Below are 16,438 nucleotides of genomic sequence, written 5' to 3'. Positions count from 1 at the left end.
TTTATTCTGCCGCCCAGCATTTTATGACATTTCAAAATTCTTTAATGACTGCATCCATTGCCAGCTGACACACTTTAACTGCACCCAACTTCTGAAAGCAAAACGCTTCTTCAAGATATTTAACAGTATCACAAATATTACCCAATACAAAGACCTTCCTGTACTAAATTTTGAGAACAGTTTAGAAAATTTTTAGTAAACACACCAATTTTCTTCATAATCCTTTCTCTATTTTCACTTCTCCGCTCTTTTATTTTTTACTTCTTGAAATTTAGCGTTCATCAGAATGAATTTAAAATTGAAAACCTAACTAGCATACAAAAATATTTATTTTGAAAATAAATCAAAAATTCAGTCAAAACAATATGTTTTTTTTATAGAATTTTCTTAACAAACATTTTTTGGCAAAGAAAATTCAAACTTTGTAAATATAGGTGTAGACTCTCAAGAGTTTCAAACATTATGATGCTCAAAGTTTAGAAAGGAAAATAGGAATAAAACTTTACACTACTGGTTCCATAGGCCATCTAAAATTTATATTCTGCTGGTTTCACGGATGTTTTTGAGGTCCCAAACCAGCAGACAACTGTTAATTTTGAGCTCTGGTGCATGGAGTAGGTGCTCTTCCTCAGAAAATTTTCAAAACTAAAGGCTTAAAAATACGCTCATAAGCTAAGTTTTGGTGCCATTAGTTCAATTTCAAAATATTAAGAAAAAGAAAAATTGCAGTCTTTGATTTAAAAAAAAAAAAAAAGATATTTACAAACACACAAATAAGTATTATTTCATCAATAATGAAAATTCCCGGAGCCCCCCCCCCCCAGAATCCCAGGCTCCGTTCTGGACCCTGAACACTGGTGACACTAATGGTAAAGCTTTCGGTGATAAAGCCTAAAGCACAGAATCCCTGAAAACACGATGTTTCTCTTTAAGTTTGATTTTTCCCAAGAAAACCAGCAATAAGTGTAAAACACACTGCCTTCCCCTCATTTTCTATTAGTAAAAAAAAAGTGACTTTATTTTTTTTTTTTGAAAAGAAGACAAAGAATTGAAAAGACTTCAATGAGGCACTACATGCTTGTTGTGGTAAAAGTGTACTTATGTCCATTTTATTTGTTTGAGCAGCATGTTTGTTTTTTTTTTTCAATTTTAATGCTGGATTTTGTTCTGTTTTAGAGAGTTTGATTAAACATAGCAGCTGACTCAATTAACCACAGGTTTAACTACCCAGCCCTCAGTGTAATAACTAAAATAACATATAAAATAGGCCAATTTAAAGTTTCATAAGTGAAAAAAATTTAAATTTTTAGCTTTTGATCAAATGAGTTTTCTGCCATCGCGGGCTACATTTTTAGCCCCTGTATTTAGCACACAACTTGTAACAAGTTACAAGCTAGAATATACAAATATTGATTAACAATAACTTGAACATGTATTAATATAGAAATGAACTGAGCAAAATGAATAAACAGATTGTGTATACAAAGTACAGAACAAGAAAAAATTAAATAAGACATGACTCATACTGGTGCAAGTCTAAAAACTGCAACAGATATAAATTAAATTGATGTTCTAGCAGTCTTATTATTGTTTCAAAATAGTTTTTTTTTTTTTTTTTTTTTTTGAGACTTTCACCAGTGACTTGCCTCATTTACTTTATTGTTGTTCATCAAATGAAAAAACATGAGTTTGTTATTAAAAAGATGAAAAACCATTTTTTATTCAAGTTCATCACTCTCTGCAGAATAACAACAGGAGACTATGACATTTAGAGAAGGGAATAATAATAATACCTCAGATTCTCTAAAAGTCTTCAATTCACTCTCCGAAAGTTGAGGCACTTTAGGTTCTATTAAAAGTTCTATGCCTTGTGTCGTTTTCTTTGGCTTTTTCAGCGAAAAGAAGTCTCGTTTCTTTTCCTACAAGCAGAAGACCTGCTTAATTATTGAAAACCAATACAAGCATTTAAAGTGAATACAATTCATTCAAAAACCAGAGAAATTGGAAAATCTCAGAAAGAATTTTGATGAGTTTTATCAAATGAAATAAGTCTGATTGCTTTCAAAGCTGACCCGTATGGCCCATTGTCATGTTCAATGTTACAAATCTAAAACCACATCTTGAAACCTTTAAAAACAGTTACAAAATAATCTTATAATTGGGGCAAGCTTAATCTGGCAACGTCACAACCTGTCAGGACCTGTGCATCCTTCCCAATGCTACCAGGTTAGGTTTGCTCCAACTATAGAGTCTAAGGAAGCAACACCCCCCCCCCCCTCCAAGTCACAGCCAATTGTATCCTTTTATCACTTAATTGCTGCTTCTTTTCTTTTCCTTCTGTTTAGGTTTCCTAGATGCATCCAAATACTAACAATATAATCAATTTTTGATACCCAAAAATTGATTTGACAAGCATGCAAACTTAGCATACACCAACATCAGCTATAAGCATGTAATTTTATTTCCTTTTCCATGTTCCTCATGTTATTTAGAAAAAAATTTAAATGCATTTAAATTACGTGTAGTCTGTCTCATGAGATTCATATAAATGAGAGGTGCAGCCCTGATTTAAAAAAAAGTTATGCCCCATTTTAGAAGTTATTTTAATCCAAAAATAATTAATTATTATTATTGAAACAAAGTAAAACTACCTGATACATGGTTAATAATCCTCAAAAAATTGAAAAGTGTTACAAAAAGGATTTCGAAAATGCAGATCTTTACTCCTTTTACTTTAAAACTAAAATGATTAAGAACAAACATTTATTGATCCGCCAATTATGTCTTTTAAGTTTTCAAGTGCATAATTCAAGCCAGCACATTTATTATTAATTTTAATTGTAACAAAATAATTACATAGAAAAGGTAAGGAGAGCTTGTAAATAGAGCATAAGACTAGTGATCAGCTAATTGCTGATGCGCATTTAATGTCCAAGGCCATAAAGAGCCACCAAATACACATGGGGCTTATTTATGTAGTGATGATTTGAGCAAGGGCAGATCCAGAAATTTTTCAAGGAGGGGGTGATTATTGTTTACTTTTTACTCTTTAAAACTTCAATTTCTAAAAATTTTCGGAGAAGTTTACTAAATCCCATCGCTTACCCTTACATAATCAAAGGTGCCCCATAGTTATGTTTCTTTCGTAAAATATTCACTGAGAGCCCTTGAACCTACCTCTCATATCATCTAAGATTGTCTAAAATTGCAGTTTTGGAACTTCAATTTTGAAAAAAAAAAAATCCTGCAGAAAGTTCCAGTCCTTACCTCTAGATTAGAGTAATAAGAGATGGACTACGATTTTGTTTTCAAGACTTGAACTTCGGGAAAGAGCCCCCGTTCTCCTCCTGCCATCGAAGATTATGTAAAATTGTGTTTTTGGAACTTTAATACCTTAAATATACCAGAAGAAAGTTCCTATACCTCGGCTTAAGGAGGGTGTGATCGCTCCCACCGCCCCTCCCTTGTGTTAGTCCTTGGATTTGAGTCATTATATAAGTTTAAAAAAAAATGTGAAATTGACTATAGTTGAGGTAAACCTAACCTGGCAGCATTGTGAAAGCTAAGCAAATCATAGCATTACAAAGTTGCCAGGTTAGGTTTGCCCCAACTATAGTGATACACATGAAACAATTATATCGTTTTAAATTTTATATTTTGCTACTAAGGAGGGAAAAAATAAAAATAAAATAAAAATAAAAAAGACAATAGGCTTATTTCTAACGGTTTTAAAATTAGCTGTTGGTCCACCAAAAGGGTGGACACCCTGTATAAATTAATTTGATTTTTGACATCTTGAATTCAAATTATGTTTTTCGCAATCACAAGTGTGTGTATGTAGGAGTGTGTGTCTGTGTCTGTGTGCAGGCATGTGTGTGTGTGTATGTGTACATGTGTGTATGTATACTTGTGTGTTTATGTGTAGGAGTGTGTATGCGTGCATGTGTTTATGTAGGATATAGACACAACCTGGAGAGTATTTGCTGGAGGAGCAGCAGTGGTGCTGCAGAAGAAGGCGGGGGGAAATAAAATCATAGGAACGTCAAAACCGTCAAGTGAAAACAATAAGCTATCTTGATTGCTCAAAAAAAATATGGTTTCCGACAAATGACATAAAAATTTGAAACAGGTATGAATTTACATGCAAAGAAATTTATTATTTTTTCTGTGAATAATTTGATACAATATACAATAATATAGCAATCACTAAAAATGCTGGAAAAGAATTTTAGTAGCAAAAAGGGTTTCTAAAATAAAATAATCTTTAAACTTGTGGCAATTATGATGTAAAACTGCTAGTAAACTATAGTTAACTGTTCAGCTGGGTTTATCAAAAAAATAAATAAATAAATAAATAAAATAAAAATAGAAATAAATAAATAAATAAAATATTTTAAAAGCAAATAAAGAATTTAACATTGAATTATTTTAAAAACAAACAAATTTCCGTAAAATCTGCGACTACCAATAATTTATTAATTACCAAAATTAAGTTTATAATAAATAAATAAAATAACAATCAGAAAAAAAATTGAATAATTACCTTACCTGATAAAAATAGCCAAAATTTTAATATAGGCTACAATTATCAAAAAAAAAAAAAAAAAATCGGTGAAAATTGATGATAATTTTATGAGTCTGGAATCAACTCAGATGCATATGAATTAAAATTTTTGAATGAGCTCGTTAAAATTAAAAGTGTACAAGTCCCCAACAACACAATGAGATATGTAAGAAGGATTAAAAATGATGCTGAACACAAAATTATTAGATCCAAGAGATAGAACCAAATAGTAACAAAAAACGAGTAAGTTTTACAGAAGCAGATGAAACCGGATTTTGAAACTAGTAAAACATTGGGACTGGCGCATATAAGCCTGAGAACCGGGTAAGATGCTTAAATTTTGCACCTTAATCTGTTAAATTCAGTAAATATGTATGTTCTAGAACTGAAAATCCATGACAAATGATCAGTTTCCATGATTTTTGAAAATATTTTGCTGAAAACCATGATTTTCCATGACCATTTTTGATTACGGTCGAAATCCATGAATTACCATGATTTTATTGGCCTTTCCAGGTTTGCGGATATCCTGTAAATAAAAGGCTAGGTGTGCTCAAACACTCTGCCTCAGAGGGTTAAGAAAGGACAGTTTTTTACAAGTTAATCATAAACGGGTTGATAGCAAGATTTCAATTATAAAAAGAAAATTATTAATACTTACTGTTTGTTCCTGTAAGGGGGCATCATCTTTTTTCAAATTCATGTCAATCAGATCTTCAGATTTTTGATCTAATGGTTCATTATCTTTATAATCTTTATCAACAATTGTAGCAGACACAACATTAAAAATTCCATGCATATTCATGCGCAATTTTATGATGATTTTTGAGCTTTCACCGCATGGCGACACTTGATTCACATTTTTGACATGAAAATACCCTGAAAATTTAAGACACAAGTTTAAATTTTTCTTTTCCAAATAAGTTGGCTGAATTTATTTGAATACATTACAAAATCAGAAGTAATGAAATATTATTATGAATTTTCATTTAAATAAATTATTCTAATATATGCTCTGCAGAAAATATTTTGTTGTGTACTACTTTTATGATTTTTAATATCAAGCTGGTAAAAGAGACTGGGGATACTTGATCCCCACTTTAGTTTTCAATTTTTTTCTCTGCTGCAAATTATAAGTTGAAGTACGTGAACAAAGGTAATTTTTCCCTCTATCTGACAGCATTTTTTTTAGTTGAAATGAAACAGATAGTTTTGGTAAAACACTTTTTTTCAAAAATTTCATAAAGGGATCATGATCCCCATATCAAGGGATAGATGATTCCTTCAGGGGGATACTTGATCCCACTGAGAAAATTCATAGACTTTTCATTAGATCTTCAATTTATTTATGGATTTTAGTTTTCTACATAATGCTTCTAAAAAATAATACCATTTCTTGTTTTCTTTATTAAATTATAATAATGTGGACACAAAATAACATAATTTCGAATTTCACTAGACATTTGTAAAAAAAAAAAAAATGTACACAACTTTCATGAGCCTATGATGCTTTTGATCAGTTAATAAAACTAACAATTTTTTTAAAGTAGCGTATTGAAGTTAAAATTACATTTTTTTTCTTTCAAACAAAAATTTGACATCTATTGAAAAGCTCATCTGGCTGATCAGAACATAATTTACCAGTACAGTCAATTTATGTTTAGATTTTTGAGGTGTTGTGTGGGTTACAAGTGCAAAGTGATATTAATTGTTTGGCATATATACTGTATCACTCAAACTATGATAAATTTTATTATATTCACATGGTTTTGAATGTTTAAAGTTAATGTCAACTAAGTAAACAACATTTATATTGTTTTCATTGTGTTTATATTGCCCAATGGATACTTGATTCCTGGGATCATGTATCCCTCTAAACGAAGGGCTCAAGTATCCCTAATACGGGATTTTTACAAACATACTTGATCTATTATTAACAATCAGTGGCAATTTACTAAAAATTAGGCTCAATTATTAAAGACTGTCTATATTTTAACATAACACTTCAGAAGCTTTTTTAAGTTGTATTTAACGGATAATGTAAACTTCGGAATATTTTAATAAAAAAAATTTTCCTTGACACATTCAGACGATCATTTCTTGAGCTAAAACAAAATGGCTGAAAAAAACAAAATGTTGCCAGTTTTTATGTACAAGTATAACTTTAATATAATTGTCAGGTTTCAAATCTCTTTTTAATGATTTTGGTACATTTTTGGCTTGCATCCCTAGGGATCAAGTATCCCTAGTTTCCCCTGTTAAATGAAAAATATTATAGTTGAGTTTTTTTCCTTTCACTATTCTGTCTCCAGACTTTGAAAGGACATTGCAATTATATTATTTAATAACACAGAAAAATGCTCTTCATACTGGTTTATTTATTTATCATTTGAATTTATTGGTACTTTAAAGATCCAGGGAAAGATTTTCTTGTGTTAAGTTTGACAGGCAATGTTGTAAATAAATTCCCTCATTTAGAGATTTTTAGAAAGCAATAATAGGCAACGTTTCAATTCGAAACAACTAATAAATTATTAAGCAATGCACTTTCTTAATGCTTCTTTAATGCGCTAATCAAGATTTGTTTCTTCAAAGAATTCGAGTAAAGAGCTCCGTTAAATACAAGCACTTTTGAACTGAATTTAAAAATCAAGACAGGTTATAAAAGAAAAAAAAAACCTTGTTTACTGTGAAAATTGAAGAATCAGTAAGTATCTGATGTAAAAGATAATGAAATGTGAAACTTAAAAAAAGTAAACAAATAGTAGTAAAAAATAGCTTCACTAATAATTTAAAAAAAAATCAAATCAGAGCTTTGGAAAGCAAAGCTTTGAAAGTTTTAGTGTGAAATACAAACTTTTTCTTTGAATCAACTTGAATACAACAAAATATACAATAATAATATTGCTTGAAGTTTTGAGTCCTTAATAAACAAGCTGAAAGACATGCATCACTATCAGCTGCATTCCATTCTTTCGCTAGTACCAGAAAGAGCAAATCTGCAATGTAATGGAAACAGCAATGTAACTGCTTTTCTCTCTCTTTTGCAGTAACATCACCTTTTCCTTTGACAGTTTTCTATGCGCAAGGTTGTCGGCAGATTAAATAAACATCTTTTTTAAAGCTGATTTGTCAGTTTTTTGAAAGAAAGGTTTTGCCATAATTTTATAAATAAACTAATAAGCTAGTAATGACTGCTGTATGTTCTCAATTTTTAAAATAAGTATTTTCAAATTAAAAAAAAACAGCTACTAAAGTCTTGAAAAAAAAAAAACAAAAAAAAACCTAAAGCTAAAAAATATTAATCAATTTGCAGCAGATAACACAGTTAAATTTCAGTAAGAAGCAAACCATTCAAAAAGTACCGATGAGAAGCAAATTTTTTTCGCTGGAACCAGCATAATGAGCTTCCAATGTAAAATCTTCTTTCCGGAAAAATGTGAGCTTTTTGGAGAAAGGAACAGGATGATTTCGAGGAAAAACTTCAACATCCCTGAAAAGAACAAGTTTTTAATATTTAGAAAACTTGAAAGATATAAAAAATGGATCAATGCACAAAATTTGATGATTCTTACAAAATTTAACAATGCTTATAAATTGTTAAATTTTAACATTTCTTAACATTTTTTTGGTCTAAAAGTAAAAGTACACGAAGCTACTCTTCAAATTTTTTCCAAATCATTATCAAATTATTTGTAAGTTAATGCTTGTGTTATGGGTTTTTTCTTAAAAATAATTTACAAATTGGAACTTATAATCAATTCTAAAAGGATGAAACTAAGTGGATTATCAATGTTGAAACCTACCAACATATGACTAGCAACAAATCTGGGAGTAATGAATGATCCACAATTTAAAAGGCATATCATTAGGCACTTGAAGTTTTGAAATAAATAACGAAATAACAAAAAATAATGCACATACCCACGCTCCGAATTTGAGATTGACCAAACTAGCTTGATAGAAAATGATTGAACATCCAAAATGCTGAATTCTCGAACTTTAAGACTGGGGGATAACATGGCTGCCTATAAAAGAGTACTATTTTCAAAATCAGTTGACAAAATTCTTATCAAATAAGACTCCAACGTCTTAACAATTACAAAAACCATTGAAAAGCACATCTAATATGACAGTGTATAATTGTAGCTTCATATTATATCTTAATATAAAGATACAAGTTTAAAATGTAAACAAAGATCTTTATCAAAAACATAAACATAGTAAGTTAAAACTTTAGCACTAATTAATACAAGATGGTAGCAATGTAGGATTATATAAGTTTTCATACCAGAACTCTGGAACCTACTGATTAGCTTCTTTTGAAGCTAAACAGTTAGGTACCAAGAGTAATTGAATAAGAAGTAATTTCATCAGCCTAAAAGGGGAGACGTTAAAATTTTTTAATATATGTTTGCCCTTTAATCCAAGAGCTTCTGATACTGAATGTAACCTTGGGATTTGTTTTACTGGGAAATAAAATGCTGCTGCAAGGTCAAGACAGTGGCGGATACAGACTACCATTTTAGGGGGGGGGGGGTCATGCTGAAGAATGACCTCCCCCCCCTGAACAAAACTATACAAAAAAGATCTGAAACTGCTTGGCTGTCAACAAATGGCACCAAATCAGCCAGGAATAAGTCCTTTAAAGGGCTGAAACTTTGCTAATTAATTTTACAAGAAATGAAAAGAAGTATCATTTTGAATACTTACTTTAAAAAAATAATTTGTGAATTGAAAAGCTTACCGAAATCGTTTACATTTTATTTATAATGTGTTTGAACACGATGTAGAAAGATAAGATAGAAAACGGTTTAGGAGGAGGGGTAATGACCCCCATGACCCTCTCTTTGCATCCGCCCCTGGGTCAAGAATATAATATGTGACCCAATCAAGTTAAGCAACACATCCAATGTTTGTTTCCTTGAATTACGACATACTTTTATTCAGCTTCTAAGAATGATTAAGTTTAAGAATTAACAGCAACAACTGCATCATAATAATCATTATTATAAAATCAATCATGTCAAAAGTGGTCTTTCCTAATCATTTTTTTACTACAATCATTTCATTTATTTATACCTGCCTAAGTATTTTTAAACATTTTAAACAATAGTTATACAAAATAACTTTTAATGTTGGGAGTGCAGGGGAAGGAAAAAGCAATATGTACAAATATGTGTTAAAACTACTAAGAAACACAGCTGGAAGAAAAAGGTTAATAATCAAAACTATGGTGCAATGACTTAATTTCATGATTTTATTTACAATTTGTTGCAAAAAAAGAAAAAAAGTCAAAGGTTCTTAGAATACATGGAGGAGAGAACAGCTTGCGAACAAAACTTAGAATTTTGGCTAAAAGAGTGGCCCACATGGGTTGGCTATATTTTTTATGGTTTCATCATTTTTATGTTTTTAAAATTCTTTTATTTGTTTTAATTTTTCCAGACCTTGGAAAAAAAAAAAAATTTACACCTCAATTAATGAGATAGTAGCAAACATTGCTTCATACTTGGATTGCACACCCACGGGCCACAGCTTCATCCAAGTTCAATGTTGTGCTAGGTACAACATGGAAAACTTTTTTAATGACATCTTTTATAGCTGGAATTCTAGTAGTTCCACCAGTTATTTCGACACTGTCAATATCGGAGTAAGTTAAACCTGAAAAACACAGAGATTTTATCGAATCAAATAATAATAGCGAAAATAACTATATTTGGGATAAACAATGCTTGACTGTAAAATCAAAAAAAAAAAAAAAAAAAAGACTACAGGAAAAAAAAAGGTATGCATATGTAGAACTCAACAATGAAAAGGTTAATTATGAAACATGTTGTATTGTTACTGATGTTTCGTGACCTAGAACAGAGGTTCCGAACCGGTGGTTCGCGAACCCCCAGGGGTTTGCGAGGTGCAGGAAGGGGGTTCGCGAAAATTTCGGTGCAATGGCGGATTTTTCCTAGTTTGGTAAAAAAATTATAAAATATTCAATTTGCACACATAGTTACTAAATTTTTTTTTAAATTTGAAAACGCGCCAGACTCTTGTATTAAGCTCAGAAAAAAAAATCTTTCAGCGGTTTTATAATCTTGGTTAAAAAGAAATTTTGTCATTTTTTTTTTTCCGATAGATAACAAAAAGACATATCTTTCCTTCTTTATTGCGAGGCGCCATGCAGAAACGTTGTATTAAGCTGTGGCGGGGATCACGATGACCTTAAAAAGGCGACATCGCGTGGAGTCAATCAAACAATATACATGATATACATATGTCGAAAAAAATAAAGAATTCTCAAACAATGCATCATAGGGGTATTATTTCTAATCTGGTTGAAATATAACTCAGGAATTTCCGTTGAATTCAGTCATCGAATAGCAGACATGACAGCAAAATGGCAGGCTCCAAACTTAAAATTTATTACTGGATTTTACCCATCTGTTCGTTTTCAAAAATATATAACATCAGCATGCTCATTGTTCTGGGGAAATAGTTGTTAACAGACGTATTTAGAGATACTTTAGAGATGCTTGAAAACAAGTGATTTTGTTTGCAATTGGTTTTGCTCCGTGAACTTGCTACTCTGTTTGTGAAGTTATAATCATGTTGGTAATTTTTATGATTTAATAACTTTTTGCTGTTATAGATCGATGGTTGAAAACTGGTAGTTTGGTTGAGCGACAAATGGACAAGCAGTCAATCGATCAACCCTCAACATCAGCAGTAACTTTCGAATCAACACAGGATATTTGAAATAGATAGCTGTAATGAACTGCCGCCTCCCCCCACTAAACAGAAAAGTGAACTAGGGGAGAAAAAAGGAAAAAAGCGAAAATATGACAGTGACTATTTACAAATGGGCTTTTATTTTACTGGAGAAGAGTCTGAACCTAGACCGCTTTGTCTTCTCTGCAACGAAGTTCTAGCGAACAACTGTTTGAAACCGTCACTTCTTAGAAGGCACCTCGAAACAAAGCATCCGACACACAAGGACAAACCTATCGAATATTTTAAAAGATAATTGGAATATAATAAAAAGTGTAGCGTCTCTACGTTCCTGTTAGACTCCAACGAAGATAGTAAAATGGCCCTTGAAGCTTCATATCGAGTCAGTTATAGAATTGCAAGATCTGGACAGCCACATACAATTGCAGAAAATTTAATTGGACCGTGTGCTAAAGATATTGCTAAGTGTATGCTGGGAGAAAAGTCAGCAAAAAAAATTGACCTGGTTCCGCTATCAAACAACACAGTATCACGCAGAATTACTGATTTGGCAAGTAATGTGGAGAAAGAACTTGTGAATAGAATAAAAGAGAATAATTTTGCGATCCAGCTTGATGAGTCGACTGATGTAGCAAACGCTGCAATATTACTTGTCTATGTTAGGTATATTTTTAACGATACAATTAAAGAAGATGTACTATTTGCAAAACCTTTGAAAACCAACACAACTGGAGAAGCAATTTTCGAACTGGTCAACAGTTACTTTGAAGAAAATGGAATAGATTGGTCTAAAGCTATTGCATAGACTAATATCGTCTTCTACTTTGCTGATTTTCCCAGAATTTGGTTATCCACGATTACTGCCCCCCCCCCTATTCTGTGCATAATTGGGAGTCAACTGTATATAAAATTAAAGTGCATGTAAGTACCTTTAAAATAACCTTCATAAATTTATTATACAACTCTGTTGCACCCATAGAACTTGAATTTAACACTTTAAAACACAGCTTGCAAGTTTTAAAAAAAAGTGCTGTTTAACAAACTCTAAAAACTAATTATGCATCACTTATGAATAATAGATTTCTGAAAAATATAGATAAATTTAAGACAAAGAATAAGGGGTCAAAAAGTTTCATAAAAATCTGAAAAGTCAAGTTGAGAACTTGTTTTTTCTTGATTTGACACAGAAAGACACAAATCCTAAAAAAATAGAGCCTTTGATTAATTTTTAGGGCTTTTGACTACAAAATATGGTTTTTAGAGGGGTTCCTACAAACAGTACTTGAAAATAGGACCTTTATAGGGGGGGGCATTCCACGGTATTTTGACATTATGTAGAGTCCGTAACGTGACCTTTTTTTGCTATAACTTTTTAATTTACTGTTTGATTTGCAAATTATTTTAATTTGAGCTGGTGTGTTGGTAGGAAAAGATCAAAATAAAATAATATGCTATGGGGGGGGGATATTCAGTGCCGGGAGGTTTTATTTCTATAATATTTCCTTTCACCTGATTAAGCGGGGCTGACAGTATTTCAAAATAAAACAAGAATACAATAATAAAACCTCAGGAAAGTATAGAAATAAAACAAAAAGTGTAACATGTCTTGAAGCTAAATACCTGAACCTGGAAAAAAAAAAGAAAATTGATCTGAAAGCATATTAAATTAAATTCATAGCAACAGTAGAATATCTAACTGTTGAACTGAGGCGATGATATACTTTAATAAAAAAAAAGATAACTTACTGCATTCATGTAACAAACTTTCAAGGGTATATTCTATTTTCTTTAAAAGTTCTGCAATTAATTGCTCTAATTTTTCTCTGAAAATAAAAAGTTTTAATTAAAACTTAACACATCCAGACATTTTGAAAAAGGAAACAAAAAGCTATACTAAGAGCAAAAACAAAAAAGTTTTCAAAGCAGAAGCTTCAAAAAATCCAAATATTGAGAATTCACCAAGTTACTCAATCGGGCATGCATTCCAGTTGTTTTCCAGTAAATTTACAACAGCACATATAGCAAAACATATTGCATACATGTGCTTGGAGTTAAAACAATCTTTGCCTCAAGCACAAATGTTCCAAGATTCAGGGAGCTTAGTAGCGATCATGAAGTAAGATAAAATCAGAAGCATGTAATGGTAGGCTGATGTTAGAAAAAATAGGAAAGCAGATTCACAACACAGAGTCATAGAAAAAACTTTTTCTATTCTTAAGTCAAAATCTCTGCTGAGTTTTCCGTCATTAACTGTTTTTTTTTTACAGGTTTGCGGAGTCCGAGTCTAGGGGTAAAAGGAGTCAGAATCGAAGGCTTTGGCTAATTTCCAGCAGTCAGAGTTAGACATTTTATTTGCCATTTTATTTTATTTTTTTTAAAGGAATAGTAAGGACCATTAGGAAATAAAAAAAGAAAAGAATGAAAACTGACTTCAAACGGCGGAAGGAAGATAATATTCACTAATTTCTTCAATCAGAAAATATTGAAACTATATGAAATGCATTTCCAAATGAAGAATATTTATCAAAGAAAAAATTTTTTTATGCAAAGCGCCAATGTTCCAAAATTGGAGCATACTAAGAAACACATTAAGAAATGTTTTTCCGGAAACTTTACGCTGTTTCTGTATTTACTGGACCTAAACAGACATAAATTCAAAACATTACTCAAATCTGATCATCTGTCAATAGTTCGGCATGCAAACAGTTTTAGAATAAAATACAGTAGACCCTCTTTTTAAGCGGATTTATTTTATGCCGTCTTGATTATACGCGGTTTAAGATTTGACACCTTTATTTTATTTTACTCCGATGAATTTCGGTTTTACGCGAATGCGGCAATGCAAACAGATAACATTTTCCTCTCTCAAATTCCAAACTCCTAAACATTGCAGATTACATGTAATGAACTGCATTTTGGCGTACTAATAACCAAACTTGGGCCCCTGGAGACATTTTATGTCATTGGTACCAGAGCTATTTCCAGAAGTAAAGTTATTAAACTCTCACAGTTCAGAACTCACTGGAAGAAGAGCTTTTAGAAGTGACAAAGGAGGCCAAAACCAACCAGGATATCGACTTCGGTGACACACAAGCAAAAACATTCACATTGAAATTTTTTAGCCCTTCCTAGACAATAGAAATGATCCTTCTGAGTTGTTAGTGAAGGAAGATTCTATCATGGAAATGACGCAAGTGATCTTGGATGCTTTAGTGCTCTGCAAAGAATTAGAGAAAAATTCTTAATGACTGCCAAAACACTATCCTAGCCAGCTATTCTTTATAAACAGAACATGAAATTAGTTTATGTTTTCTTTATGCATGTTTGCATAAAAATCGATATAAGTACACATAAAACTTATTATATAATTAGTCCTAACTAGAATAAAGTATTTTTTTATCTACGGAACCTTACTGCTTTTTAACACTACTATTAGGTCTCCATTTGTGGAAAATCTCCATAAAAATCCTCGAGTATACCTGTGCACAAGAGGCGCTTTTCGATATGAAAATTTTCCACCCCTTGGCTCAATTTAGTTAGATGTCTTTCTGTTCATGTATCGCAGGGGTGATTGTGACTCCATGAAAAAATACCTGAACTTTTTTTCCAAGTAGAAAAAGTGTTTTGATGGGCATACATACACACATTATTTGTATACATAATTATTTGTTGGGGCTGAAACTCGAAGTTTTAATTGGACTTAATACGTTCATGTGCATGGAGGGAATTAAATTCTTTTAATTTTTCTCATTTCTTAAAATTTTTGAAAGAATGTTTTATTTTCCTCCACTGCATCTGATACCTTAACCATTAATTACATTCATTTACTAAAAGTGCATAAAGGTTTCAGAATTAAATAAGTTTGGGGTAAAAGGGGCAGCATGTATTATGATTACTGTGCAATAGGGCTATGCGATATCCGAATTTTAATACCACGATATATCGCTCTCCAAATGTCGATATTTTCTATATATATAGGTCATTAAATTCAACATTTAATGGGGGGGAGGGAGACTGCAAAACCTATTACATAAGCATCTGCAACAGAGAAAAGCCATAGGCCATCTTGGTGATAAATATTTTAGCAATGTATTCTAATAATATAGCTACCGCAAGGATTTTCATGTGTTTGTGTCGGGGGGGGGGGGGGGGCATGAGGCAGATTATAATACAGAAACTTTTCGAGAAATTAATTTAGAAGAATTTAAATCTTTTGATTAGTGGGTGGCAATTCTTGAGGGAAAAGGGGGCTTGGTAAAATTGAGGGGTGCCATCGCAGTGGGGGGGGGGGGGGAATGAGCACCCCTAGTTATATCATCTGCATATTAAGGTATGCAACAGAGAAACGCTATTAGACATCTTCAAAAAAAAATATTAAGGGGAAAAATATCAAGTAACCCTCCTTCCTCTCCTTATCTAGCCTTTATTTCATCTCCCACCCCAGCTGTTCTTCAATAATTAGAGATTGCAAAACATGACGGTAGCTTACGCTTTATACCAAATGAAACGTCTTCAATTTGAACTTTCAGCATTTCATTAAACATCAACCTAAATTTTACAAAAGTGGTTTTTTCTGAAAATATACGAGTTCCGGTATTTTTGAAGATGAAGATACCGGAAATCAAGATGAAAATACCGGAAATCCGGTAAAATACTGGAACACAATCAACCCTGTGTATCGTGGCTTCGTGGCATTCGATAGCTTGATTTTTGTTGATCGTCTCGTGGCAGTTCGAATAGCAAGGGCAATTTGGAAGCCCTTTCGTATGTAGAATCCAAATAAAGTTAATTTAGTTTTTAGATAGTTGCCTTAGCATTTTCTTTATGGTGCATCGGCCGCAAGGTACTGCATAACCGTTTGATAGTTAGAATTCGTCAAATAGTAATGTGCTTTTTATGTTATATTGACATCGTTGTTGTTTCATACCATTGGATATAGTAACTGAAGAAATTTGGGTGAGTTATTTGTTTTCAATTTGTATGTCAATTAGTATGGATGCTGAAAAGATAAAAAATAAACGTAAAGCGCTTAAATGCAGTGCCACTAAGTTCGTTAAAAGTTTAGACGTCACTTTAGAAAATGAAACTAATGTGTGTAATTTAGAAGTATTATACAATCAATTAATTGATAAAATTGACAGTCTTAAA

The 16,438-nt window shown here is 31.8% G+C and overlaps 1 protein-coding gene across 1 annotated transcript in view; it reads right to left on the bottom strand.

The window, feature by feature from the left end:
• Window positions 1-16,438, bottom strand: part of LOC129217606 (heat shock 70 kDa protein 4-like) — a 99,594-nt gene that overhangs the window by 20,531 nt on the left and 62,625 nt on the right. Inside the window, exons 8-13 of the mRNA XM_054851937.1 lie at window positions 13,037-13,113; window positions 10,077-10,228; window positions 8,489-8,592; window positions 7,930-8,057; window positions 5,226-5,443; window positions 1,794-1,919 (exon numbers count right to left, since the gene is read on the bottom strand). Of these exons, the coding sequence (XP_054707912.1) occupies window positions 1,794-1,919; window positions 5,226-5,443; window positions 7,930-8,057; window positions 8,489-8,592; window positions 10,077-10,228; window positions 13,037-13,113 (805 nt within the window). The remainder of the gene's footprint in view (window positions 1-1,793; window positions 1,920-5,225; window positions 5,444-7,929; window positions 8,058-8,488; window positions 8,593-10,076; window positions 10,229-13,036; window positions 13,114-16,438) is intronic.

Source organism: Uloborus diversus, chromosome 1, assembly GCF_026930045.1.
Source record: "Uloborus diversus isolate 005 chromosome 1, Udiv.v.3.1, whole genome shotgun sequence".
NCBI classification, from domain to species: Eukaryota; Metazoa; Arthropoda; class Arachnida; order Araneae; family Uloboridae; genus Uloborus; species Uloborus diversus.
This window is presented reverse-complemented; position numbering and strand designations above follow the sequence as displayed.